Source organism: Amphiprion ocellaris, chromosome 6 (assembly GCF_022539595.1).
Source record: "Amphiprion ocellaris isolate individual 3 ecotype Okinawa chromosome 6, ASM2253959v1, whole genome shotgun sequence".
Taxonomy (NCBI): Eukaryota; Metazoa; Chordata; class Actinopteri; family Pomacentridae; genus Amphiprion; species Amphiprion ocellaris.
In genome coordinates, this window is record NC_072771.1 from 32094664 (window position 1) to 32122405 (window position 27742).

The 27742-nt window shown below is 37.2% G+C and overlaps 3 protein-coding genes across 8 annotated transcripts in view; all 3 read left to right on the top strand.

Annotated features, from left to right (window-relative positions):
• The window catches only part of nsd3 (nuclear receptor binding SET domain protein 3), a 32937-nt gene extending 26652 nt beyond the window's left edge, over positions 1-6285 (top strand). For all 6 annotated transcript variants that reach the window (XM_035951513.2, XM_023277469.3, XM_023277471.3 and 3 more), the window contains one exon: positions 1569-6285. In XM_035951513.2, the coding sequence (XP_035807406.2) occupies positions 1569-1837 (269 nt within the window). In that variant the 3' untranslated portion in view covers positions 1838-6285. The remainder of the gene's footprint in view (positions 1-1568) is intronic.
• A 2515-nt stretch (positions 6286-8800) lies between these two features.
• Positions 8801-16474, top strand: plpp5 (phospholipid phosphatase 5). Its single transcript, XM_023277495.3, has 8 exons — positions 8801-8959; positions 10080-10220; positions 10360-10468; positions 11509-11599; positions 11710-11773; positions 11886-12010; positions 12297-12467; positions 14753-16474. The coding sequence occupies exons 2-8, from the start codon at positions 10150-10152 to the stop codon at positions 14920-14922; spliced, it is 801 nt and encodes a 266-aa protein (XP_023133263.1). The 5' UTR covers positions 8801-8959; positions 10080-10149; the 3' UTR covers positions 14923-16474.
• Positions 16475-20000: 3526 nt separating this feature from the next.
• On the top strand, positions 20001-27467 carry cdc45 (CDC45 cell division cycle 45 homolog (S. cerevisiae)). Its single transcript, XM_023277480.3, has 18 exons — positions 20001-20184; positions 20336-20395; positions 21839-21931; positions 22021-22158; positions 22397-22546; positions 22650-22708; positions 22800-22848; positions 23052-23113; positions 23500-23550; positions 23641-23760; positions 23871-24002; positions 24127-24225; positions 24306-24467; positions 24593-24731; positions 24829-24912; positions 25009-25127; positions 26592-26668; positions 27079-27467. Exons 1-18 carry the CDS (start codon positions 20134-20136, stop codon positions 27141-27143), a joined length of 1710 nt encoding a protein of 569 aa, XP_023133248.1. The 5' UTR covers positions 20001-20133; the 3' UTR covers positions 27144-27467.
• Positions 27468-27742: the final 275 nt, after the last annotated feature.

Here is a 27742-nt window from a genome sequence, read left to right on the forward strand (position 1 = left end):
TCTGACATTTTTCTACAGCAAGTTACCTCCTAAATGTTTTTCAACCTTTTTGTTCGGTTGTGTTCACTTTAGACCCCGGTTCTAACGTTATATTCACACAGTGGTAGAATTTCAGCAGCAAGATAAACACTCCCTAGACTGACCTAGAAGTGTTAACGTGATATTCCAAGGTGCTCAGCTTTAGTGCCAACCTTGTCGCCTCACCAGATAAAGAGCCTAAATTAGCTGCTTTTGTAATGTGGCATGTTTGCAGTAGTTCATTGCCAAGTCAAACCAGATTCGTTTACAGCCCTTCTATCGACACTTTGTTTACATGTCTGTAGTTCCTTTTACCAAGTGAACAATATTGTCTTAATCAGAATATCTCTGACTCACTCCAAACAATTTCTGGGTGTTTTCTGCTCGTTACACTTTACCTACTGTGGGCTCATTTTTCACTGCAGTATTAATTTATATACCTCTGTGGAAACAGCTCAGAAATCTCTTGTGTACAGTAGACAAAGTTATATTGAGATAAATCATTTTAAAAAAGAAGAAAAAAAGAGTTATTTATTTTACAAGAAACATTTTTGTACTTGAACACAAGTGTTCTCAATACTGTAAAAGATGGTGACTCTACACCAGAGGTGTCAAACATGCGGCCCGCAGGCCAAAACTGGCCCTCCAGAGGGTCCAATTCGGCCCTCAAAGTGTAAAAATTACAGAAAAGACATTAACTGCAGGTTGTAAATTTGTAAAATTATAACTTTAAAATAATTCCTAGACCATGACAAGTTGTTTTGATCATAAAGTAAAATACTAGATTGCTCATTGTTTGTTTTGTGTCTCATTTTTGTAATATTTTGTCTTGTTTCTGTTGTTTTTTTGTCTGGCTTTTGTCGTTAGTCTCATGTTTTTGTCGCCTTGTTTCTCGTTTTGTTTTGCATTTTGTCTTCGTTATTTATAGGTTATTATGTTATGATTTTACTGGTCCGGCCCTCTTGAGATCATATTGAACTAAAATGTGTTTGACACCCCTGCTCTACACGCAATAGTTACTTTACTATTAACGTTTTTAATTTGTGTTTATACTTGTCTGCTTTGGGTAAACACAGCCTGCAGTTCAGCCGACAAAAGTTTTTGCCACCTGACTGTTGCTCGCATCTAATGACTTAACAGTTGCGCATAACTTTTTGTTTCTTTACAGAATCTCGGAGCAAACACTTTATTTTTGTCAAATGCTTAAGTGACACGTAGAATGAAGTGATTTTGATGAATTTAGTTCATTTTCCCAACTGCATGTACATCACAGATAAGTAATTCAATGACTGTTGGAAAGTTAAAAATCCAGTGATTCTGTGTTTTTACTGTTTCTGCCTCTGATAAATGGTGTAATTTTTGTGGTTTTGCAAAGACAAAAAGCCACTGGCAGGTTTTGGGATTCAGAGGGTGAAAGATCAGCTCACATCACTTTGTAATATGTTTAACAGAAATATGTACTTTTTTAATCGTTTCTATTTTTCAAAATAACAAAATGACCTCATGTGAGCTTACATTTAACCCTAATCGTCCTGTCCTCCTGTCTCCAGGACGCTGGGAATGTCCGTGGCATGACTGCAGTGTCTGTGGTGCTCCGGCTTCGTCCCTCTGTGACTTCTGCCCTCGATCCTTCTGCCGGGACCACGAGGCGGGAGCTCTCACCGCCTCCTCCCTAGAAGACCGCCCCTGCTGTTCCAGCCACAACCCTCTTAGTCCGCTGGGCTCCAGCTCCAGCTCGACCCAGCCTCGCCGCTCCGCCATGAGCCCCGCCAAGGTCAAAGAGGAGCCGGAGGAGTCGGGCCAGTCGGCCACCGAGTGACGCCGCAGCTCCCTCAATACCTCATTCCCTGCACGGTGCCCGGCGCTCCCACCTCCGATATGAAGCAGCACACCACTAAAGGGAATACAGTGCTTTTTAACCAGTGCGACGGCCGCGATCCAGAGCCGAGACACTCTGACGAACACCTCGATGCCGTTTGTGGCGAGAGCAGAGCGGATGGAGTAACAGCAGCGGAAGTGACCAGGCATCATTGTGCGGCGTTTTCCCTCCTCTTGCCATAAAAACACACCACTACTTACACTCTGCAGCTCGCCTGCGCCCAGCGGAGGGCCCAGACCACAACCTCATTATGTTGTTTTTTTAAAAAATTGTTTTTACAGCTGTGGAAATTTTAAGTGTTGTCGTCACGTCGTCAATTACCGGCACTTTGAAGAACTCAGCGAGCGAGGTGGAGGGAGGCGTAGGGAGGAGGAAGAGGAGGAGACGTAGAGCTGAACCTCTCCACCGTCATGCTGCTCCTCTCCTTGTTTACCTGCTGTAAGCTGTGGTCGACATCTCTCACACTGGACGGCTTCACGATGGAGGCGAGCCAGCTTTACTCCATCGCTCCTGGCGTGATCTGTCATCCTATTTATCTCTTTTTCTTCTCGGAGAAAAAGGAGCAGGGAGGGAGTCGGGGGAGAGGGGAGGGAAATGACCGATTTTGTGCAATTTTTTTCAGGACCACACTACATTCCAACCTTCCTTAAACATGGTTTTAATATACTTATGGGTATAGATGAATATAATTATATACAGTATCTATGTTTGTTAATGTTTACAGACAGATTCTCTCACTTCATCTCGGTGAGTGGTGTATTATGTTTGTTTGTTTAGGTGTTGAACATTACGCAGACCTCCTTGTGAAAATAGTCCTATTAAGGTGAAATATAATGGTATATAGTGTAATGGTATGACATTACAGAAGTACTTGTGATTTTCATATTGCCAGTCTCACTTGCCATTGTGTACATAATTGGCTCACAATATTGTAAAGTACTTAAAGATCAGGAGCGGCGATGGAAAAACGCCTCTCCGGTTTGTTCCTGAAAGAAGGAAACGCTTTTTTAAAACGACAAGACAGATCCTTTTTTTTTTTTTTTTTTTTAATTTTGAAATTTCACATTTCGTCCCAGTGTTTCCTATCATTTGTATAGCAGACGGAGGGGCCCAGCTTGTGATCACTGGTGCTGTCTTAAAGTGTTGTTAACAAGCCTTAAGTTGGATTTTGGCTGTAGTAACTACTGCCCAGATGCAGTCCATTTCAGTAAGTTCATTTCAGTTGTGTACTGTGACGGCTTCTGTAGTTTTGTTTTGGGTTTTTTTTGCCAAACTTTTCTGAAAAAGCACTTTCACACGGCTCGTCGCTACATGGTTTAGCTAGGTCATACATCTACAGAAATGTATACTAAAAGAACATACGACAAGTGTTTCAAAAATGGATACCTCTTTTTCTCGTAGTGACATTGGAATTTGAACTGTGTTGTAACTTTTTGCCTCTAGGTCAGAAACACGGTGAATGCTGGGTGTTTTTTTTTTCTTTTAACTTGAGTTTTTCCTTTTTTAAATTTTTTTTGAGGAAAGTGGCCTAAAATGCTGTGTTTTTCTGTTTCGTTGACACAAGTAGGAATGACTGCCAGCCCAGCTTCGTATGAAAAAAAGTCCTCGGTATCTTCCGGAGGCACTTCTTCTTCTTCTTCTACTTCTTCTTCTTCGTCTTCTACTTCTACTATTTCTTCGTTTTCCACCTGGAGAAAAATCCTCAAGGCTGGGCTTTATAAGAAGACATAACGGTGTAACAACAGTCCAGTCCAGTATAATGTACAAAATACAAACTCCTGTACAGTGTTTTTAATCGCTCATCTGTCAAATCCAAATTTTTTGTATTTATTGCACCACATTTTATACCAATTTCTTTTTCAAACACCAGTGCAGTACTTTTGTCTCCCTCTTCACCGCGGTGTAAGTGAAATAGACTATTTAAAAAAAACATGGGGAGTTTTACATAATATACCTGTATTTAGTCCTATTTTCCTTTTTGTTTTTTTTTTTACATTGGGTGTAATGATTCCACATTTGGTAACAGCCGCAGCTCATCGGCCTGTATCGTGACTCACTAATAATTGGTGTTAAAAGCAGTGTGAAGAAGTTCAGTATTGGAATGTAAAGTTTCTGTTTCAGACTCCAGCAATCATCACAGGAGGAAACTTTTCTGTCATCATGCCTCAGCTTTTTGCTCGTGATTTGTCCTTAGTTGCTTTTTTTTTTTTTTTTTGTAAGTGTTTTATGTCCTTAAAAGATGCTCTTTTTTGTAAACCTTCCATGGTGGTTGGTGTCAAAAGTCGAGAAGCAGGGTTAAATGGTGCCAATGTTTCCAAATCAGTTCAAATCTTTTTTATTGTCTCCTTGAATGCAAACAGTAGATGCACACGGTTGCCTGTTTATTTGGTTGAACTCATAGTAAATCCTTCATGAAGGTTATAGTTTTTAGTTTTCAGAAGTTACTGTTGAGCTGTCAGGTGTTTTTATTATTTCTGCCATCTAGTAGATAACAGAAACGCTTCTAAATTCAAACTGCCACCTCCAAAATGACCCCAAACGCCTCTCAAGAAACAAAATCTTTACACTTTGTGAAGGGTTTATTGCAGGACTGCTGCATTAGACTGCATGAGCTGCTTTAACCTGATAAACTGGCCGCTGAATGTTAATCATAAAGCAGACAAATCCAAAAGAAAGGGGGGAAAAGAGACGTGAGCCACTGAATGCAGAAAAGTAATAAAGTTCTCAGCATTTTTTAAGCTGTAAACTTCAGTTACACTGTTAAATATACTTAAACACATATTTGTCTCTTTTCCTCTTGGAAAATGGTCTAGAATCAAGAAATATGCAAATATTCCTCTTCTCAAAGGTTTTTACTTCACTATAAAGTCCACTTTTGGTGCAATGGAACCTTGAAATTACCACATCAAACGTATAAGTTGCAAATTAGACCATGAGTTGGGATTTAAATTAACATTTAAGTTGAATGTTTGTTAAAGGCAGCCGCCAAATGTCACAATTATAATAAATAAAATCACACGTTTAAGTGACTTTAATATGCTAAATATGCACACGTAAAGACACAACACAGGTGCTTAATCGCATAAAGGATTCAGAAAAAGAACTTCTGCTTATTTTTCTGTGAGCTTTTTGCCTTTAAGCATCAGTATTTATGCACACAGTTTTTCTTGCTATTCAGCAGCTCTTCTCCTTATTTTTCCCATCATTGCTGATGCTTTTGATGGGCGTTTTTTTTGTGGACTCCTGAAAAACAAACGTTATTACATCTTTATCAGGTGGGTGCATCATTGACGCACTTATACTCAAAACAGTCATCTACACTTGAATATTCTTTATTTTTTTATTTATTGCTGTGTTGTTTTTAAGACATCCCTGACTTTTGTTGCTTCGATAAATACGACTTGTGATGACATAACTGGTCTTAAAGCCTTTGTTTTATTTTGAAGGTTATTGTTGTTCAGCTGAATTGCATGCTCCTGACACCAGACAGTGATTTAACGCCAATGTTTTTTTGTTTTATTTTGTGTTTTTTGTTACCATATTGCACAGAGATTCAGTAAAACCGAACAGCCTTTATTTTTCTTTGCACCTACAGATCGCATGACCACGATCATTTCCTTTGTGCCAGTTTGTCACCCTTGTCAGCTGATTCAGCAGCAGTATTACTCATTGAAGTGTCCCCGCGTTCACCGTTTCAACAGCTATCTGATGTTTGATGTTTGTTGTTGCCCACATTTGTTTGTTTTTGTTTGAAGAGACAGCATGTTTGTTCTCGTTTAAGTGGCCCTTAAACACGCCTGAGGAGCATTTTTTCACTTAAATTTAGGATGGACCACCCCTCCTTTGTTTGTCAAAGGGCATGTTTCAGTTCACCGTGACGTCTTTTTTTTGTTTTTTCGTGCAATGTCGCCGACTGTCATTAAGTTTTAATTGACATTCTGTCGAGTAGTAATGGAATAAAGAAATGAATTCACCTTCATAAGCACTCATCTCTTTTTACTTGTAGTAAAATTGCTTACAGTAACTCTAACTGGGGTCATATCTATCTCTCTTGGTGTTGCTTCAATTAAAAACGTGGATGAACACAAAATGCCATGTTGATTACTGTTCAACCTGTGTTACTGCATACTACATATTGTTGAAGAACCTGTAAATAGTTTGCATTGAACTTGCATAGGATCATGTTACTGTGGCGTGCTCTTTTTGCCTGTACAATTCTGCTTCTAAATGTGTGTGACTGTTGAGACGACACTCTTTTTGTACATGACTGTCTTTTTATTTGAGAATATTGATTCTGTCCTTTTTCATTCTAAAGTTGAGTTTGAAGAGTTCAGACATGCCTGAAGTTTGACTTTAATAAAGCTGTACTCTGTCTCAGTGAAACGCCATCAGTGTTTGTGGCTTTTTAACGATAGATAGATAGATAGATAGATAGATAGATAGATAGATAGATAGATACTTTATTAATCCAGAGGGAAATTCAAAACACATTTGGTGGGAAACCCAGTGAACCACATACAATTCATGTTTACACAGTAGATGACTGAGGAATAATTAAAAATTGAATTGTATTTGACTATGTCTTAAACTTAATGGCCAAAGCAGTAGAACTGATTAAAAATAATCTATATTTTAGTCTTAGAGGTAATAAAAAAATCTGTTAGTGAATTAGCACACTGTAAGAAAATGTTTGCTATTATATGGGTTTTTTCCTTTTAAATTTCTTCGAAATGCATGGAAATGTTAATTACAAAAATATACCTAATTTATATTCTAATGTGACATCACTTTTAAGAAATATCAATAACAATAAATATGTACATAATTTTCAATGAGAATATTTTTTTAACATAAATAATACATTTGCAGATGTATCATATCACAATTATTTCCTTTTAATTTAATATAAAACTAGTACTGTAAATATATTGTTTATTTTTTATAGATTAACAATATTGTATTCTTTCTGTCTACTTGCAAATATTATTTATTTAAAAAAATAAATGAAAAATCACATGATCTCAAATTAAGGCTGAAAAATGTATTCTGATTTAGGAAAAAATATTTATATTTTTTAGCTGTATTTCACTGTATTTCTGGCTCCTGGCTGCCAGAATATTTCCTTTTTGCATATTGCGGGATTTGCATAAATATAAACAAACAGAAAAAAAAAGTAAAAACATTTATTTTGTTACATCTGAAGAAGATTCAGAGGAAAAAACAAGTTAAAACGAAACTATAAGACTATATGATAAACTATAATACGCTGTCAGTTTGAAAAAAAAGTGAAATGATCTGATAGAAAAACAAGAAATCATGCAACGTCATAGTTTTTTTAATTATCTGTAACGTGACGTGGCTTCTTGCATCCACGTGTCAAGTCAGACAAAATTGTCTCACCACCACTTCCTGTTTCTGAGTTACTACACACCGACATTCAAAAAGATGTTTAAACACTGGTGTATTTAAATGCTGAGAGCATGGAAATCACAACGGACAATACAAAAATATATCAGTTAAAAATATAATAGGTGTGTTTCAGAATTAAATTATTTTAATGAAGCTAATAATTAAATTATAATTATGGAGCTTATAGAATAAAAACTGGGTCACACAAAAAAAAGAAAACAAAGAAAAGAAATGTGTATTGAATCCGTGCAAGCTTGTTCAATCTGCAGCTCCTAATTAGTACTAATTAGTAGTACTAATTAAATTACCAGTCCCTCATTTATTAGCTTGCAATATGATGCAGAAAATGCCCAAAATTGGCAATAATGACTAATTAATGTGAATTCATGTAACTTTAGTGATATAAGCGATGCGCTTAAACTGCATATCACATGAAAACATATCAGCATGCTTCATTAGATGAAATAAAAACAGCAAAAATACTAACACACTGCACAACTAGTAAATGCAAAGAGTAAATTAAGGAAAATTTGGTTGTTACTTGTTAGAAATACTCATTTGTTTTGGCAACGGACAGATCAAGTTAAAAGACAAAAACAATTCTCTCAGACTATAAATGAAATATTATATTAAGCAATTGCATTTATTTATACTGTATAATGGTATTTAGGAATTAAAAATAACACAGACAATACAAAAGCATAAATATATATACGGCAATATGTGTGTTACAGTGAGGATAGGTGGAGGTTTAAACCACTAAGTACTGTTTATATTAAGTTAATAATTTAAATAAGAAATAACAAAGTAAGAAATGTTAGTGCATTCAAGTCACAAAATAAGTTACCAAAACAAACAAGCAAAAAACTGTTAAAAGAAATGCTTTTTTAATCTCTGCATTATATTCAATGCAGTCGAGTCTTAATAGTGCAATTAAAGTAACAATCTAATACTTGTAATCTTTCAGTATGACATTGATTATGCAAAAAAATTAGAAATAACTGCTGATAAATATTATTTCATAGAACTACCAACAGAAAAAACACGTTTATAGTGTATTTTTCATGAAAAAAATCTCAACTTGTTTCTCAAAAAACAACAAAAGCAATAGAAGTACTCTGCATGAGTACTTCTATTGCTTTTATTGTATTTTATGAAGTGTGTTTAAGTATGCACAGTAACGTATGGTATAAGCATAAATGCAAAGAGTAAATTAGTTTAAATATACAAATTTTAAATGGAAAAAATAACAATTCAATCCTTAAAATATACTAGTATGCAAGTGAATAGTCTCTTGTAATTGTAATTTCACATTAAAGCATCGCAATAATGATATTTAGAAATCAAAAGTAAAGATTTGTGTTCTATAAAGCGAGTGACTTGCAGTTATTTCTTTGAATGACATTCTCTTGGAAGCTTTAGTTCAGTTCTGCTTTATTTTCATACTCTTATGTTGAAAATCTCCACCGGATGTGTGCGTTGTATCCGGTAGCTTGACGCGGCTCTCCGCTCCTCCGCGGCATCTCTGTTTCTCTCAAGTCCTCAAATGCGCGACTTTCACCGTCGGCAGAACCGGAGGGTGCCGAGGCCCGGTTCGTGTTAACGGAATGTGTTAATATGAGGATAAAGAGATAAAATACCGGCCCGTTAGAGGTCAGTACCGGAGCTGCTCTTGGCCGGTTGTCAACGCGGAACTGGGCCAGATGTCTTGTTTGACAGATGTTGCTAGCTAGCTTAGCTCAGTCTGCTAACATCTAGTTTCCACGGAGTCACTGATGCTAGCTGTGTTTTCCTCTTTGTCCGTGCGCTGACAGGCTGTACGGCTAGTTTGAGGTCATTAAAATGCGGGGAAATGCTAATTATTGATAAATAGCAGCTTCTAAATGTGTGTATCACCTGGAAAATGAGGGCACAGGTACAGCATGTTGGCCTTTATTTCAGCTTTTAGACGAAGCAGTAAATACTGACACATTCTCAACATTTTCTTTAATACCAGCTTATTTGATGTATTTGATGACTGGACACGTTTTAGAGATGTACTTTGTAAAAAAAAAAAACCAAAACATTTCCGTCAGTTATTTGGGATTTTTTTCCCTCTTTTTGGAGACAAGTATAATATAAGGGAGAATGATGTCTTGGAAATTGTAGTTTCTAACCCTTTACTGTGTGTTCCCTTAGAGCAAGCACTGAGCAAATCCCCCTTTACCAAGAGGGAAAAGCTTCTGACAGAAGCAGGCTCAGGGATGGCAACCATATGCCTCGACCGGTTAGGGTGAGGTTTAACGGGTGAGAGAACCAGACGGAGAACAGATGAACAATGCAGAAGAGAACAATATCCGTAGAAAAATAGCATCAGGAGGATGTCAGATGAGTTCAGTGTGAACTTTCTCGCACAGTCCTGTGATGTGGGAACCTGTGTGGGTGTGGAGAGCTTTTAAAATGGAAGAAAATACATCAGAAGTGATTTTTTTTTTTTTAATTTTTTTTTTTTTTTTAACATGGATGTATAACATAAACAAATATTTTTGACAGGGATCAGTTGAATATATTGAGACATTACCATAGGAAAATAAGCATTAAAAAATAGTTCTTAGTAATAGTACTCAAGTACAATTTCTTAATTATTGTCCAAAATGCACATTAATACTGATTCATACAGAGCCTGGATTATCAGTTAGGCTTTAATCATAACAAAATAAGAGCTATTTGTATTTAGTTAACACTCAAACTGACCATTGAATAATCTAAAATTCAGTTCTCCTGTTTCATTTAGTCCCAGTTCAGTTTAAAGAAGGCGGAGTGACGATGTTTGCTGTTGACTGAAGTCCACTCCGAGAAACAAAATGAAGAGGAGGCTGCTGCGTGGGTTCCTGTCGGAAGTTTCCGTCCGATTAGCGCTGCTGGTGGTGTTCCTGTAAGTCGTGTGCTTCCTTTGAATAATGCCTGTGGATGCGTAGCCTCATCTGCAACAGATCCATCATCTATAATGCAGGTATTGTTTCTTTATTGCGGAAAAACTAACGCTAACATAACACTGTTTGTCGTACGCTTAGTGTGACGGAGCAGCTTCCTCCTTTCTACCGTGAGATCCAGGCGGAGGAGATGTGGCTTTACAAATTCCACCGTGTGGAGAGAGACCACGTTCCCACCTTTCTCATGTTTGTAAGTGTGTTTGTATTCATCTGAGATGAACTAGAGGGTAATAAATCCTTTCAGCTTTCCCCACCTGAGGATCTTCTCTTCCCTTGCTATGTCTTAAAGATCATACTGATGTTTCTTAACATCAGTTAACATTACTCTGACAACCATTATCCAAAGCTTATTATAAGTAAAACTGCAACTAAAAGCTATTTTGATTGTTGATTAATCTGTCAATTATTTTCTTATGGAATTGATTATTTGTTTAGATTATAAGATGTCAGAAAATGGTTAAAAAAATAAATAAATAAATAATCAGTGCTTCCCAAATCCAAAGATGATGTCTTCAAAAGACTTGTTTTGTCCACAGCCCAATTATACTCATTTTGCTGTTATAGAAAAGGAAAGAAAGTGGAAAATATTTACATTTATGAAGATAAAATGAGAGAATTCTACAGTGATTATCATGTCTTCACTGTTATTTCTTGTTTTACGACTCAGCAAGAACTTGACGGTCAGATATCTAGATATATGGCAGCGTAAATGTTTATAATATTGCCTTCTAGTTTACTTCAGACAAAACAATGTCTTTGCAGTCTGTGCAAGTTGATTTTTATCTAGTAGTGACAAAAACAAACAGTGGCTGCCTAAAATACTGATAGAAACATGAAGATAAGGTGTTGCTGTTTATTTATATGTTATACATGCATACAAACAGATGTTGAAAGGGAAGTCCGCCAGCTCTACACATGTTTCTGATGTACAACAACATACATTTCATGAAATAAAGTTGTCTTAGTCCTTTAGTGTCTCCAGAGGGAGTTGTGAAATTTGATAAATTGGAGGTGTGGAGTTAGAAAGAAGTGACCTTACCAGACTTCTGTAATCCTGATGCCTGCTTGTCTCTTGTAACTGGAGACTACATTAGTTGTTATGAGGATAATACATCTGAATGTCTGGTTAATTGCTGTAGGAATGTCACACTAAGCTGGTGGACTACTCTTTTAATTTCACAATAAATTAACAGGTTATTATTATGCCCTTGTTTTTTCTGTCTCTATCAGAGTGTGGCGGTTTTCACCCCCCTGATTGTAATCCTGGTTTTCACCTACATGAACAAGTCAGAGCGTGGAGATCTGAAAGAAGCCTCACTGGGTAAGAAACAGGAACAAGATTTAGTAGTTTTCATTTTAAAATGTGTCAACTAGCTTTTTGAGTTGACTCGTCTTTATTATGATTCAGTTCTGTCTCCCCCTGTCATCCAGCTGTGACTCTGACTCTGGTGCTGAACGGAGTTTTCACCAATGTCATCAAACTTGTTGTTGGCAGGTAAACGGCAGGACGCATCACAGCAGATTGTAACTTTAGCCAGTGCTGCAGTGAAAGGAAGCCTGAATTTGTCCTCTACTCTCCCTCTCTGTCTCTCCCTGTATTCCCTCAGGCCGCGACCAGACTTCTTCTACCGCTGCTTCCCGGACGGTCAGATGAACCTGGAGCTCCGATGCAGCGGTGACCCAGATGTGGTCATAGAGGGCAGAAAGAGCTTTCCCAGCGGACACTCTTCCTGTAAGAGGCTGTTATGGTCAATTATGTTTGCATGGCTGTTATATTTCCAACAACAAAAGCAAATAAATGCACAAAGTGAGGCAGGCGGCCGACCTCTCAAAATAGATGCGTTTAAGTGTATTTTTGCCTTCAGGCTCATGTTTGGTTGCATGAGCAAGAGAGCATCCTGTGTTTCTCTCCAAAGCATCTCCTGAGCTCTGATCCCTGCTGCATGACACTCTTCTGTTTCTCTGTCAAACGTCCTCTGGCTCTGATCACCCTTTCGATTCTTTCTCCTTGGTTCCAGTTGCATTTGCAGGTTTGGGTTTCACGGCGCTGTACGTGGCAGGAAAGCTGCGCTGCTTCACTGCAGCAGGACAAGGCAGAGCGTGGCGGCTGTGTGCCTTCCTCACCCCTTTACTCATCGCAACTGTGATCGCCCTCTCCAGAACCTGCGACTACAAACACCACTGGCAAGGTCAGAGGAAAAGCACTAGTTATCAATAAAATGACTGATGGACGGAAGCAGAAACTGGGCTGAGTGCAGGGGTGTCCAACTCATTTTAGTTCAGGGGCCACATGCGTCTCAATTTGATCTCAAATGGGCCGGACCAGTAAAATCACAGCAGAATAACCGATAAATAACCACAACTTCAATTCTTTCCTTTGTTTTAGTGCAAAAAAGCACATTGAAGGATTAATCTTTTTACAAAACATTATGAACAAACTGAAATTTGTTAAGAAAATTAAGTTCAATTTCAACAACATTATGCCTCAATTTATCATTTACACATTACAACTTCCAGATCACAAAGTGTCTACAAAGGGACAAAACATGTAGTCACAGGTATCTGGAACTGAACAATGTAGTATTTTACTTTAAAAAAGATTTTAAAAAAAACAACAAAACAAGACAAAATGTTACAAAAATAAGACACAAAACGACAAAAGCGAGAAACAAAATGACAAAAAAGAGACAAAAAAGTTACAAAACGACAAAAAATGGACAAACGAGACAAAAAATGACAAAAACGTGAAACAAAACGACACAGAAAACAGTGAATAAAGCAAAACACAAAATGACAAAAAGGAGACAAGAAACACAAGCGAGACCAAAAGGAAACACAACGACAAAAACAAGACACAAAATGATAGAAACGTGAGACAAATGATAAAAGTCAAACAGAAAAAGACAAAAAACAACAAAAACAAGACAAAATATGACAAAAATGAGACACAAAATGACTAAGGAACAATGAACAATCTAGTATTTTACTTTATGATCAAAACAACTTGTGAAGGTCTAGGAATTATTTTAAATTCATAGTTTTACAAATTTACAATCTGCAGCTAATGTCTTCTCTGTTACACTTTACAAAGTCATCCCACGGGCCGGATTGGACCCTCTAGCGGGCCGGTTTTGGCCTGCGGGCCGCATGTTTGACACCCCTGGCCTAGTGGACCAATGCATCATGTAAAAAAAACAATTACTTTACTAATTATGAATTACAGATGTTGTAGTAGGTCCAAAACTTTTTAAAATAGTTAAATAATTCTTCCTTGTCATATTGTTTTGTTGGATTAATATTTATAGGATTTAAATTGACCTGCTCAGTAGTTTACAAGAGGACAAAAAAGGACTGTAAAATGGAAAAAGACAGCAATTTTTATCACCCTACACAGTAAACACAGTTAAATAAAGGACCCCGATAAAGTTTACTTTAGTGATGTGATTAAACTTAGATTGAGAAAAGCTGCCAGACATCACCATATTATGCTTTACTTACATGACAACCTTTATCAGATAGCAACACAGCTATTTCCTCAAATGCTGTGGATTGTTACTTTTCAATCAGCTGAACTGATGTTTTCAAGGTTTAAGTTTAAGAAATAACTTCCAAATGGTACAACTCATAAAATATATGAATCTTGTATCTAAAAGGTACATTTCTCTATAGCGTGCCCAACTGTATTTTATTTAATTTTATTTTTGACCTTTTATTCTCGATGAGACGAAACTATCAATTTAAAAATGTACTCTGATAATTTGCTAATTGATGATTATTATTTTTCACAATTTACTGATATTTTTGGACAAAACTAGGAATTATAACTAACGCTGGGAGATTAATTCATGAGAGGAATGATTATTTGCAGCAGTTTATATCCTTTTTTCCACCAGTGTGCACAATCTCAAATACTATCATGAAATATTTGTGGAAAAATCTTTTTGTGTTTCAGAAGGTGTGGCTGCATTAGACAGACACAAACAAATTCAAATTATATTTTTTATGTTAATTGTTTACAAGAAAAACTAACAAAACTAAATTCTACCAAAATGACCCAATGCTGAAAATTTCTTATTTTTATGGAACCAATCAATTGTAATTTTTTAGTGGCTTCTTTAGGATTTGTTTAATGTTATGGCTGTGATTGTACTAAAAGAAATTGCACTTGTATTTCTTAATGCAGAATACATGCAAATGTATGGGGTGTCCGAAAACTTTTTTCCACCACTGTATAATTTAATATCATTTTAATACACTAAGTTTTGTGTACATTGTGAACCCACTTCTCTATTTTTAACTCATTTGAAGGGGAAAAAAAGGAACCAAACTGTTGACTGACTGTTCACATGTAAAACATTAACAAAACCAGGAAGGAATAAAATTGAAATAATTTCAGGGATCCACAGTCTCATCACTCACAGCGGTAGCTTCGGTTTAGATTGTAATGTGTGTTGTGGTCTCTCTCCCTCTGTAGATGTGTTAGTGGGGTCTCTGCTGGGTCTGGCCTTCGCCTGGCTCTGCTACCGGCAGCATTATCCTCCTCTTCAGGACCCCGACTCCCACAGACCTCTGCGTCACAGAGAGACTGTTCCTGCTGCACAGGAGCGCAAGCTGGCCAACTCCAACTACATCCTGCCTCTGTAGAGCAGCTGGAACCGCATTATACTCTTATCTGGTGTCATTTCTACCGGGTTACTCAGTAATCTGTGTAACTCTGGTTTTCACATCTTTAGGGCTGGGCAGCATATCAGTATTTATTCTCTATCGCCAATCATTGTAACCTTAAAGTGGGAATTTTCTGTTTGGATTGCGACACATGACGCACAGTTTGTTTTCTATACTGAAACTACAAAGTAATTAGGCAGTCAGGTTTCTCTTGAATGGTTTCTGAAACATTTGAGAGCTGCTTTAGCACAGCAACAGTCCAACGCAGTGGACATCAGCGACACACACCACCTGAAGGGTGCATTTCTAAACCTAAAAAGATGTCATTACATACTGGATTGATCGATTTTAGAGGTCGGCTAGTTGTCGTTTCCCACGTGGCCCAGCTCTGCACATGCTGTGTATTGTGCCTATAGATCACATAACTTTAACTAGTCACAACAGCTGAGCAGGTAAACAACACAACCACTGCACTATCTAGTCCACTGCCCATCAATCCCTGGCTCAGCTGATGTGAAACAGTTTCTCACGTAGGGTCACTGTTTTGTGATTGTTTTGTAAACTTGCAACTTTTTAAACAGGCTTAAGGGAAGATACCTGAATACTGTTTTTGGTTTCTGGTTATTTTCGACCTTTGGGAACAAATTACGGGGGAATAAGATCAAAGCTCAAATGCTTCTCGTTCCTAATTGAGAATTTCCAGGCACATTTTATGGTCTTTTGGAGCTTGCTCAGGTGTCACGACTAGACTGAACAAACACCGCGAGCTGATTTGAGGGGGTCAAACTTCTATTTATCCTGCTGGCTTGAATGTAATAGCACAAGTAAACCTCTCAGAACTTCAGAGAAACATTCTGAGCAGCTCATGTGACTAACTTTCACATTTAAGCTCACCTGATGACCCATAAGTCAGCTGCATTTGCTGAGGAAGACAGTGACGTCCAATTAAATAATCCAAAATGAGTGGAACCTTGAGTTAGATACTTTTCACCATAAATTATTTGTCCAAGAAAAAAGGGTGAAGTAAGAGGTGTCTGAAAGGAGTGGGTTACATGGATAAAACCCTTTGTCACAGTTATCATAATATTGATAATTTTTGTGTATAATGCCTTTTTTTTTGAAACATCAGATAAAGATAGGAATGTCTTAGTTAAACCTAACCTGCAAATTTAATACAAGAAATCAGCTAATGACACCATACAGTGATTTATAATGATGCTAGCAACGGACAAAAACCTGGCAGTATTTGATAGCTTTCGTTTAGTCCATAGATCCCATGGTGAGACCAAATCTAAATATTAAACATTAAAAATTAGTCAGAAATGTATAGTTTCATCCCTCTAAACGCTAGAAAAAAATCCTTTATCAACTGGGTATTGTATTTTTCAACTAAAATGACTCAGATTGTAGTAAAAGGCTTCTTTTTTTTAAATGAGGACTATTTTCTGTCGTGGATGAATACACATTTGAGGTTATAGTAGTTTGAATAACAATGAAGCTGTGCGGAGGAATAAAATATCTCTAAAAGGCATTTAATTTTGATTGTTCATGGGATTGGCAATAAGAAAAACATGAAAAATTGCCTGATTTGTCCTTTAAATTAACAGTTATTAACACATTGTCATATTTTCCACCTGGGTTACATTGCAAGGCAAGTTAATCTAAAATGACTTGTCTCGAGTGCTTTAAATTGTCCGTCTTCCTATAGTAGATTTTGAATGTTTCCATCAACAGTTTTTTGACAACTATTAATATGTCCAATCCTCAGTTTAACATCCTGACGTAGAGCAGTAGCACTTATTGTTTCTCCAGTGCCTGCCATACTTTAAACCATCATCTCATCTCTGCTCATCTGAACACGTTACTCCAAGTTTGTCGGACTTTTCAAAAGAAACCGTGAGATAAATGTTTTCCTACATCTGTGGTCTCAGGCTTACCGCAGGTCTGGTTTTTGTAGCTGCACACCGGCTCCTCTGCCGACTCGTGCGGCTCCGTCCTGAGTTGGAATGTTCACCAGAAGCGGAGAGACGAGGTGCACGGGGCTGGGTTTTGGAGTGACGGTGGAACCAGATCTTTCTACCTGGACTGTAACCTCTCCAGGTGATGGTGCTATAGCCTCCCAGTGCTCCTGCTGGTCGGGTTTTCTATCCTGTTAATAGCTGTTCGGGGCTCGTGGAGTTTGGTTTTTCTTCTTTTGTGAATGCTACAGTTTATGGTTTAATCACTCCGTTTTCAGTTGTGTCCGTTAATTATGCTCACAAGGTCGGTTTAGCATTGGAAATACCTTCAAATGTACACGTTTTATTTGCTGTTTTTCCAGGTTGCACCGTAGGAAACTACCAAACCCCGTGTTTGTTTGTGAAACCAGCCAAAGTTTTTCAGGGTCAGAGCACTTTTTGCTTGTGTTGCTGTGATCTCAGTGGCTTCAGACCAAACTTGGCAGAAAAAAAGCATAAATTTGTGCCTTTGTTTACATCACTCTGAGTTAATGAATGAAGTATATACTGCATGTTACAGTGTATGCTGTCTGTCATGTTACCTTTGTTATGAATCTTTACTTTTTTTTATAGTTTCCAGTGTATAGGATTCACTTGTGAAGATACACAGTGTTTAAATGTGGCATGCTGCCTTTCTTTACCTCAAAAAATACTTTACTTTTCATGGATTTAGTTGTTGATGGAGTCAAATGTGAAGGTTTTCAGTGTGGTGACTTACATTTACAACAGAGGGATTAAACAAGAAGGAGGTAAAACTTACCTCTAAGACAAATAAGATCTGAATTTACTTGTTCCGTCTTACAGGTATTTTTTAAGATGATGTACAACTGTGTTTAATTTTGGGGCATGTAGGAGTTTACTTGAATATTTGTTACTTTAAATGTGAGGATCATGAAAACGGGAGTCATATTTGTGGGTTCACAGGTTTCTGGGGGAGAAAAAAAGTTGATTAGACTTTGCTGCATTTTAATATAAATCCTGCATGTTCACAGCTCAAGAACAACATATTACCCTCATAACTTCCATCCATGCTGTTAATTTACATGGTTTTCAGGACGCATTTACTGTTTCAGGTCCATGATCATGTCTGTTCTCCTTCAGATTTACTGTCATGACAAGGGATTATACTAAAACTTGCCTGTTTGCTTTATTCATGTCATGACCACAGAGTAGCTGCTCATGCTGATACAGTATCCCGATTGTCCATGTTGTGATGCTTTTAATGAATCTTTTCGTGACACTAGACAATGTTTTGAAATTACGATACACACTGTGCTCTTTTGAGTCAGCGCTCCTGGTTTTGATTGGTAATTATAACAGAGACACAAATATGCACAACAAATTGTGAAGCTGCAGAGATGAGAGTTTGTAGAGTAGCAGAATTTTCTGTTTTATAGCTGCAGTTTGTTTCTTCTATTTGTAGATGATGCACTGGGGAGTGATTTCCTGATCTGTTTATATGTATTTCAACAGGAGGGAATGTCAAACTTCAGATTAAAGTCATCGTTCTTGCTGCCTGTCTTCTTGTTGAAGCATGTCAACCTGATTAAAGTGGTATATTTGAAGGAATGTCGTTGTCGGCGTTGTGGTTGTAGGCAGGAATTTAGAAAAAAAGATCCCTTTTAAGAAATAATTTGACTGTATTTACAGTAAAATCATGAGCAAAACTAAATCTTTCAGTAACATGCAGCTTGTTTAGTATTATTGGTGACTGATTAAAATGAAGATGTTGAAATATGAAAATGAACATGTGTTTTTTTGCTCATGTGGGGGACATCAGTGTTATTAGGTTCTGAAGGGGATGTGACCCAGAAGCGCTATGCTGAATTTATATTATTCTGGTAGAAAATACTAAATAATAAATTATGTTCTAAAGTATTGTTCTATATTCCACTTGATAACAGTATATGTAACAAACAGTGACCCTAGTTTGTCATATTCCAACAAACTGAGACTGGATTTGGCCTCTATGTGCTCTGGCCTCGATCAAAATACAGTAAAGTAACTGTATAATTATTACTACAGTACTTCAGTCACAAATAAGCAGTGTTTTAATGAGCTGTCTTGGTATTCCAGATGTTTAAAATTTTTTTTGACAGAATTTTGGGTTCTGAATTTGATGCTCTGTACAATTAATGCTACTCTGTAGAGTCTTTGATGCATCTATGCAGACTTGACCAAAGCTGTAGTAACTATCAATAATACTTGAAATAAATTATTTTATCATGATCTTTTCAAATAGTGTAAAATGTACCGATTCATCAGGATGTTTTCAAGGTTGTGCTGCTAGTAGTAGTGGCATTGGACTAATGTTTATTTGCAGTGTTTTCAATTCTATTGCTTTCTGTGTCACCATCCTCCCAAACCTTTTTTGTTTATTTGACGATTTTATTGTATTATTTATCATTAATCAGAATCCGTAAGGTCATCAGTGATTGACGTTATAGTTCTTAGTTGTTGCTCGGCTCTAGTTTGCTTCCTTTGTTCTTTTTTGCCCTTTTATATCTTATTTTCTAAGTGTTTATTTAATGTCTACTGTTGTACGAAGAGAGAGTAACGTAATTTCGAATCTTTTATGTCATTGAAGAATTGACAAAAAAGCTGACTTTGACTTTGACTTTATCAAGTAAAAAAATCTGATTTATTTAACCCAGAAATGTATTACAGTAGAAGTACATATAAAGTAGTATAGAACTAAAAAATAAAGTACAATATTTAGGCTGCTAGTTGCTTTCCATCGCTGCCTCTGTATTTGTAAAAGCACTGACTGAGTTCATTCAGCCCTCCAAGTTTGCAAAAGTTTATGAATGACAAAATTATATAATCAATGTTATTTCTGTTATAAAGTTTAAACATATTTTCTGCTTTATCAGAAACCAATCTGCAGGAATCCCTCTTTATATAATGTCTGTGGGATCTGTGCAGCTTTCTGTCTGGTTGTTTCTCTTCTTTGTTTCTGCTCAGCTTTGTTTTCTCAACGTGGGGGCGTGGTTTCACGCCTGTGACGTACGCTAGACTCCTTGCCACCTGATTGGTCGGAAGTGACGTGCAGATTTGGCGCCACATTTCTAACAGGAACAGATCGACGGAGCTCGGAGCCTGACAGCAAACCAAAATAAGTCGCTCTTCATGCCGCTTTAGGGCTGTTTTATCCTGCTTGTCTAATCTTAAACGTTTTATTCGCCACTGGAAAATGTTCATCACGGACATCAGGAAGGATTTCTATGAAGTTGTCGCCAACCAGGTGAGTGTTTTGGACTAACTGTAGCTTTAATTTAGCTAGCTGTCTCGAACCATGGACGGCTAGAAGGCTTAGCTTGTAGGAAATTTAAGGTATCGTTTCGAATCGCAAGACATTTATTTTATATTGTAAACTTATATATCTTTGCTTTCAGAGAGTCGCACTCCTGGTAGCCTCAGACATCGACGCTCTCTGCGCCTGTAAGATACTACAGGTAAGATAAAGTGCTAACTGTTAGCAAGAGTTAGCTCATGTTCGGGCTCAGAAAGCTACTTTTGTTGTCCTAGCTTCATCAGCAACAAGATCCAATAAAAACACAGACTAAGATCCTGTATTCACTTTATTTAAATATACATGTGTGTGCTCTTGCTTTGTGACCACCAGACAGGCCTGAATGATGTGAGAATATATCTAATTTGGGGTTTTTCTAACATATAATACATATCTAACATTTTTTTTCAAACTGTTCTTCTATTTGCTGCTGTTGCACTGTAAGTTTCCCCGCTGCGGGATCAATAAAGGATCTATCTATCTATCTATCATGCTGTAATGTTAAATCTTCAACTCAATATTTGATGTGTGGTAGATCTAAAAACATGAGGTGAATCATGAATACGGGTGACACAATCAAAATATTAACGGTTCTATATTCTAATGCAGAGATAAGAACTTTAAGATTTAAAGAGAAAGAATGCCTCCAACATGTATTTATTACATTTAAAATGGCATAGGAGAAGCTGTGCTAAGCTCAATAACTAATGTAATAGTAATAATTAAAAGACAAAAATAATTTCTACAAGAAATTAAGGGGTTACACCTGGGAACAGCTTGGTAGAAGTTGTTTGTTATTCTTTACCAGCTTAGTTCTTGCATAATGTATCTTTATGTATAATACCAGTGATTATTAATTTATATGAGATATGAGAACTTGGTATTTAAATACTCAGTCATATCTCCTGTGGTACAAATTATACTGGGATGTTGCCACATTTTTATTGTTTATGTTATAAATGGAAATATTTAACTTAGCATGTGTTACATGTCAGATCAATCAAGGAATAAATATATGAAAAGCAAATTAAAGTGTTTATCTTTGCTTCCATATCATGACTTATGACTCAAGGTTCTCTTTGAAGTCGACAGATGTGGGGGGGTTTTTTCTGTGGCAGATAGGTAGATAGATAGATACTTTTTTTCATTCACTTTATTGGGGAAATTGAAGAAAATGTGAAGACTAGTAAAGGAGATGGAGAACTAATGTTTGGGATTAATATGCAGTAGCATAAAAATATAAAATAACACAAATAGCAATACAAAACTCTGTTAAAATGCTTTTATTTATTTATATTCTACATATATTTCATTGTAAGTGAACTTTGTAAACATTTATCCTTTAGTATTGGCTATTTCTCATGATGTGTAACCACCCAGTGTGGGTGGGATGTTGTTTGAGACGATGAAGAGGTGACTACAGATGTAGAGACACAGCTGCATCAAAGCCAGTGTAGCACATTATTAAGTAACTGTACTTTAATGGCAATCAGTTAAATCATATGTCATACAATGTCATATACTGATAATCAGTATATTCCCAATTGTCAGAGGATAAAATTGAGAATTAAACAATGTTTGCTCAATCTGTTTGTCTCTTTACTAGGCGTTGTTTCACTGTGACCAGATCCAATACACACTTGTGCCAGTTACAGGCTGGCAGGACCTTGGCACTGCCTTCCTTGAACACAAAGAACAGGTACAGTTAAATCAGACTTGAGCTTTCACATGAGCATGGGACACTAAGGAGGAACTTAGCATATTAATTTGGTTTATGTTGTGTTGTAGTTTCGATACTTTGTTCTGATCAACTGTGGGGCAAATGTTGACCTCCTTGAGATGCTTCAACCAGATGATGACTCCATCTTCTTCATCTGTGACACTCACCGGCCTGTAGATGTGGTTAACGTCTACAATGACACCCAGGTGATGTTTAAGGATCAGGTTATTTCAAAGTTTAGACTCATTTAGCAAGAGTGTACTCACATTAAATTCCTTATCCTTTTGAATTTATTCATGCATCTACTAATTTATTTTCTTTTGCACATGAAGTTTGCTGTAAAGGAGTTAAAAAAAAATGTTTAAATCACATCAGTGGATCTATGCAGCTTTATGTCACTTGTTCAGGTTAAAATTATATGAACTACTGTCATCTTCTCCACAGATAAAACTGCTAATTAAACAGGATGATGATCTGGGTGTCCCCTCTTATGATGATATCTTTCGAGATGATGATGATGAGGAAGGAGATGACTCTGGAAACGAGAGTGATGAAGGCTCAGAGCCATCTGGCAAACGGAGGAGATTTGATGAAGTATGTATTAACTAGATTTAGTAGATCCAACAGAAATGAACCAGAAGAATGTGGACTTAAATGTAATGGTGTTGTTGTTGGGTTTGTGATTGTGTCATTGCAGGGGGCAGTTGAGAGGAGAATTGAAAGACAGCGAGCAAGGAGGGAGTGGGAGGCACGAAGGTGAAGTGTTTTTAATTATTCAGCAGTATTTAGTTTTATTAATACTCAGTACAATGACTGAATTAATGCTGATGTTTCACTTATTTCACAGGAGGGAAATCCTGTTTGACTATGAGCAGTATGAATACCATGGAACATCTGTGAGTAAACTGTTCTAAAACACTTAAATGTTTCCTTTCTAAGCTGTGGAAACTCCAAATACGCTCGGAAAATAAACTTTCAAAAAAACGGTAAATTAAAAAAACTTTTGAGAGTTTACTTTGTGTATCTGTCGATATTTGTTGCACATTTTCTGCTATTTCTTAACCAATTCTTAAAGCTTTTCATGTGTTTCTTCTGTCAGGCTGCCATGATGTTTTTTGAGCTTGCTTGGGTTTTAACTAAAGACACCAAGGACATGCTCTGGTGAGCTAATTTTCTGTTTTATAGATGTTCAAATGGAAATCGTAGAGCTGCAGCCATTATTGATTATTTGGTAACTCTTGAACTGATCACCAACTATTTTGTTAATTGATTATTTGGTTTGACTTACTATTTAAGTAAAGAAGATAATTCTTTGATTGTAGCGTTCTGAATTTTTGGTTTCTTTTCACCTGTATGCCTCTAAACTGAATATCTTTAACTAAAAGAAGGCCTTGTTGGGTTGATCCACATTTATCACCATTCTCTAGCATTTCATAGATCAAACAACTAGTCGGTTGAAAACAGATTGTTCAACAGTTACGGTAATCGTTAGTTATTGCCCTAATGAGTCGAGCTCTGTACAAACTGAGATCTTTTATTCTTTGCAGGTGGGCCGTCATTGGGCTGACAGACCAGTGGGTTCATGATAAAATCACACAGTAAGAACATCTTCAGTATTTCAAGGCAGTTATTTAAAACCTCACAATTATCTGGAGGACTTATTCTTGTCTGCCTTGTGTCTTTTTCAGTATGAAATATGTAACAGACATCGCCACAATGCAGCGACACGTTTCACGGCATAATCACCGAAATGAGGACGAGGAAAACTCTCTCTCCATCGATTGTATGAGGATCTCCTTCGAATACGAGTATCCTTCATTCATCTGACATGTTGTCATTTTACAGATCTTTGTATCCCTGCTTGTTTCACCATACAGGACGGAATCACACTTTTTTTCTCCTTAACCTTCTGCTCCAGCCTGCGTCTAACACTCTACCAGCACTGGTCTCTCTATGAGAGCATCTGTAATTCCTGTTACACATCGTGCAGCTTTAAGCTTTGGACCTTAAACGGCCAGAAGAAACTTCAGGAGTTCTTGGCTGACATGGGGTACGTGTTGAAATCAGCTCTTTGTGTGTTCACAGTTGGAGGCACACAGGAAGGTTATTGAGTGGACGTTTGTTTTTCTAACTAACCTTTGTGTGTGTGTGTCTGTGTGTGGTGCTTTTAACAGACTGCCCCTGAAACAAGTGCGACAGAAATTTAATTCCATGGACATGTCAATCAAAGAGAACCTGAGGGACGTGATTGAAGAGTCCTCTAATAAATACGGGTACGAATCTAGGCTTATGAGACTCTTACTGTCGTTCAGTTTCTTTTAGAATTCACACTTTGCTTGCATCTCATCATCAGTATGAAGGACATCCGCATCCAGACGTTCGGCGTTCACTTTGGCTTTAAGAATCGTTTCCTAGCCAGTGACATGGTTCATGCTGCTGCTGCCTTGCTGGAGAGCGCTGAGAAAGATGAGAGCAACAGTGACAACTTCATCAAGGCTCTTGACGCCCTTTCTAGGTGTGTAAAGAAAGCAGGTTTACTTACTTTACATTTCCTGCTGTTGTTTTTTTAAAGCTAAGAAATGTTTAGATTTCAGAAGCATTTGTGTCAAAGTGTTTTTTTCTGTCCCTTTGTCTGTGCAGGAGTAACCTTGAGCGTCTACATTCAGGCATCGATTTGGCTAAAAAGAAGCTGATGGCCGTCCAGCAGACTGTAGCCAGCTGCATCTGTACCAACCTCATCCTGTCGCAGGGACCCTTCCTCTACTGCTACCTCATGGAGGTACCAACACCCGCATGCCTGATACACGTGACTGGTTTTTATAGCAGCACGTCCTGCCCAGATGAAGCCTCTCCTCCTCCTGCTCTTTCATTTGTAGGGAACACCTGATGTGAAGCTCTTTTCTAAGCCCATGGCCCTGACTCTGCTCTGCAAGTACCTCCTGAAGGCTTTTGTCCATTCAGTGAGTATGTGGATGCAGATTGTGAAAGGAGGAGATTGAAATCAGTTGTTGAAGTCTTTCCGATCTTTTCTTCTTCTCGGTGTCTTGGTTGTTTAGACGAGGAATAAACGCTGCAGACTGCTTCCCCTCATCATGGCTGCTCCTAAAGACGTGGACAAGGGAACTGTCATTGTTGTCGGGATCCCACCAGAGTCTGAGACGTCTGACAAGAAAAAGTAAGATCTCACTTTGAACAAGAGCTCTTTGTGAATACAAGGTGAATGTTTCATGTCGACTGCAAGATATGAGAAAAAATTCAAACTGTTACTGTAATAATTCAACTTAATTTAACACTGTAGTAAACACATTTTAATATTAATGTACTTATCTTTGTTTTAATGCAATATCGAGCTACCAAAAATGCTTACAAATACTTACATTTACCCAGAGTACAAATTGTCATATTCAAGCAGCTTTATTCCAACACCTCCAAACTCATAATTGTTAAATGTTTTTGAAGAGGTGACTGGTTGTATGTCTGATTTTTTTTTTTTTTTTTGTCTGGTTAAATTCTGACAACAACTGAGATTCAAACAAACTATTTTTATGTTCTGACCTCAGCTTTGAATGTCTCATCATCCATCTTGTCCTGTTTTGTTTGCATCATCTCAAAATATTCTCAAGATTTGACAGATTTTATGTTTTAAAGATGCAGAAATCGTTCTACATGACTTTTTCTCACTATGACCGGACTGCTGCAGTGTTGCTGTAAATGAGAAATCAGTAAACAGATTCCAGAATGTAGCAGCTAGACATTTAACTAGAACCAGGGTGAGAGATTACATTACACTTTCAGAATCACCGCACTGGCTACTGGTTTGCATTAGGGTTGATTTTTAAAATTTTATTTATTCTTAAATGGGATCTATTATGCTTTTCCTTTTTCCTGTTCTGCATATAATGTAATAGTGTTGGATGTTCATATTAAAAGTAGCTCCAGATAATATCCAATAATGAGGTAAGCATATGTTAAAGTGGTCAATGTGAGTTCAAAGCTAAAACTCTCTGAATACAAGGGTTGCAAAGGTTTATTCTGCTTTTGTAATAAGCTGATGTTGGCTTGTTATAAATGCTTTTATGTAATTATTTGCTTCAGGCACAGAACACCCACCAAGTACAGCCAGACCAGCTCATAAACACTGAGTGCTGCCACCCAGCAGGCTTCCAGAAGTTATCCAATCAATAGAAAGTGGGCCTTTAGTGAGGAGGGGACAGGAACTAGAAACGGTTCACTACAGATAGAACATACACCAAGGTGCTGCATAAAGGAACAGTATTAACTGTGAATCATGCAAAACTATTCGAGTGTCCCAAAATAGAATTATAAATCTGGAAATGAGCATAATCTCCTTTAGGGCTTTTCACGGCCTGACACTGGACAATATTTCAGTGCTGTTTTCCTTTAATAACCCTTTTATTGCCGTATTATCTGAAGAAACACAGAAAAGTTGCAAACCTTTAAATTAGAGAAGCAGAAACTTCTGTGTATTTATAAAGTTTGCTTAGAAGTGTCTTAAACAATAAATCCAAATTATTATTCTGCCATTTTGTGTTTTAGATCTAATTTTTTCCCGTTCTTCAAATGTACAGAACAGTTGTTACCTCATTTCTTCAAGTGTATTTTGTGTTCTGTCTTCAAGTTTCTTTGGTCGAGCATTTGAAAAAGCTGCAGAGAGCACCAGCTCCAGAACTCTTCACGACCACTTCGACACTTCAAGTAAGTTCATCTATAATATCTGCTCCATTCTGCATCCTCTCTGAATTCTCTTATTTGTACTTTCAGAGAAGTCAGTCTCTTCTATAGACACTAGGTGGCAGCCTTGTCTTTGTGTAATGCTGGTATTTATCCAACCTGGTGAAGCAGTCAGTTGTGACACTCATTACTTGTGTTATTTCTGATGTTTGGGTTGCAACACGAGTCATGTGTGAAATAATATTTGAGTGCTTCTAGTCGTTCCCTCAAACATTTATTCTGGACTACTTCCATTTGGATACCACTAATACACAACACTGACAAGTTTTCATATTAATTACAGAAAATCTTCCCAATGAAAACATGTCGCTGTGTGACGGATGAGTTCACATTTTCTTCATGCTCTTATTTCTTATCTGTGTTTTTCTCTGCAGTAATTGAGCTGAAGTCGGAGGACAGAAGCAAGTTTCTGGACGCGCTCATCACTCTCCTGTCCTGAGAAAGTTCACAGATCAGGAGACTGTGAGTTTGATTCTTGGTTCGAATGGTGTCAGATCTGCTGCGTTTCACATCTGCATGTCAGACGTGGCTCAAATGAGTCGTTGGTGTCAGAAATTTAAAGTCACTAGTACAAGAACTTTCTCCATGTTCTGTTTTTAAAGGTTTTAGGGTTTTGTGTGTATATTGTACAGTCTTTTGTAAATGTGTGGAAGTACTATTTTTGTTTTTAAATTTCTGTCTTTTATTCCTGTCTGTGTGTGTGAGTAGTTCATATCACAATACATTTTAAACATGATTAATAAATCATTTTAACAACTTAAAAGCTTTGATTGTCCGAAGTCATATCCAGCCATGTGTTTTGTACAGATTCCTCTACAGTTTTAGCCTGATTTTTCAGGTATTGGTCGTCTTCTTCACATTACACTTCAAATTTCATACCTTTTTTTAATTTTATATTTGGTCAAACTTGTGGCTCTCAGTCGTTTAATGAGAAATCTTGCGTTCCTCAGGTATTTCCTGTCGTGCTTTATTTCACTTGCTCTGAGAAAGGTCTGGGGCAGCCGTCTGTCCAGCTTCAATCGTGATTTGCTTTTTCAT

What these genes read in the sequence shown, in the direction of transcription:
- plpp5 (XM_023277495.3), top strand. Translation starts at nt 10,150, where the DNA reads ATGAAGAGGAGGCTGCTGCGTGGGTTCCTGTCGGAAGTTTCCGTCCGA. An exon ending in GCGCTGCTGGTGGTGTTCCT is followed by an intron (nt 10,221 to 10,359) that starts GTAAGTCGTGTG and finishes TCGTACGCTTAG; the next exon opens with TGTGACGGAGCAGCTTCCTC. An exon ending in TCTGAAAGAAGCCTCACTGG is followed by an intron (nt 11,600 to 11,709) that starts GTAAGAAACAGG and finishes CCTGTCATCCAG; the next exon opens with CTGTGACTCTGACTCTGGTG.
- cdc45 (XM_023277480.3), top strand. Translation starts at nt 20,134, where the DNA reads ATGTTCATCACGGACATCAGGAAGGATTTCTATGAAGTTGTCGCCAAC. An exon ending in ATGAATACCATGGAACATCT is followed by an intron (nt 22,849 to 23,051) that starts GTGAGTAAACTG and finishes TTCTTCTGTCAG; the next exon opens with GCTGCCATGATGTTTTTTGA. An exon ending in AGGATCTCCTTCGAATACGA is followed by an intron (nt 23,761 to 23,870) that starts GTATCCTTCATT and finishes CTTCTGCTCCAG; the next exon opens with CCTGCGTCTAACACTCTACC.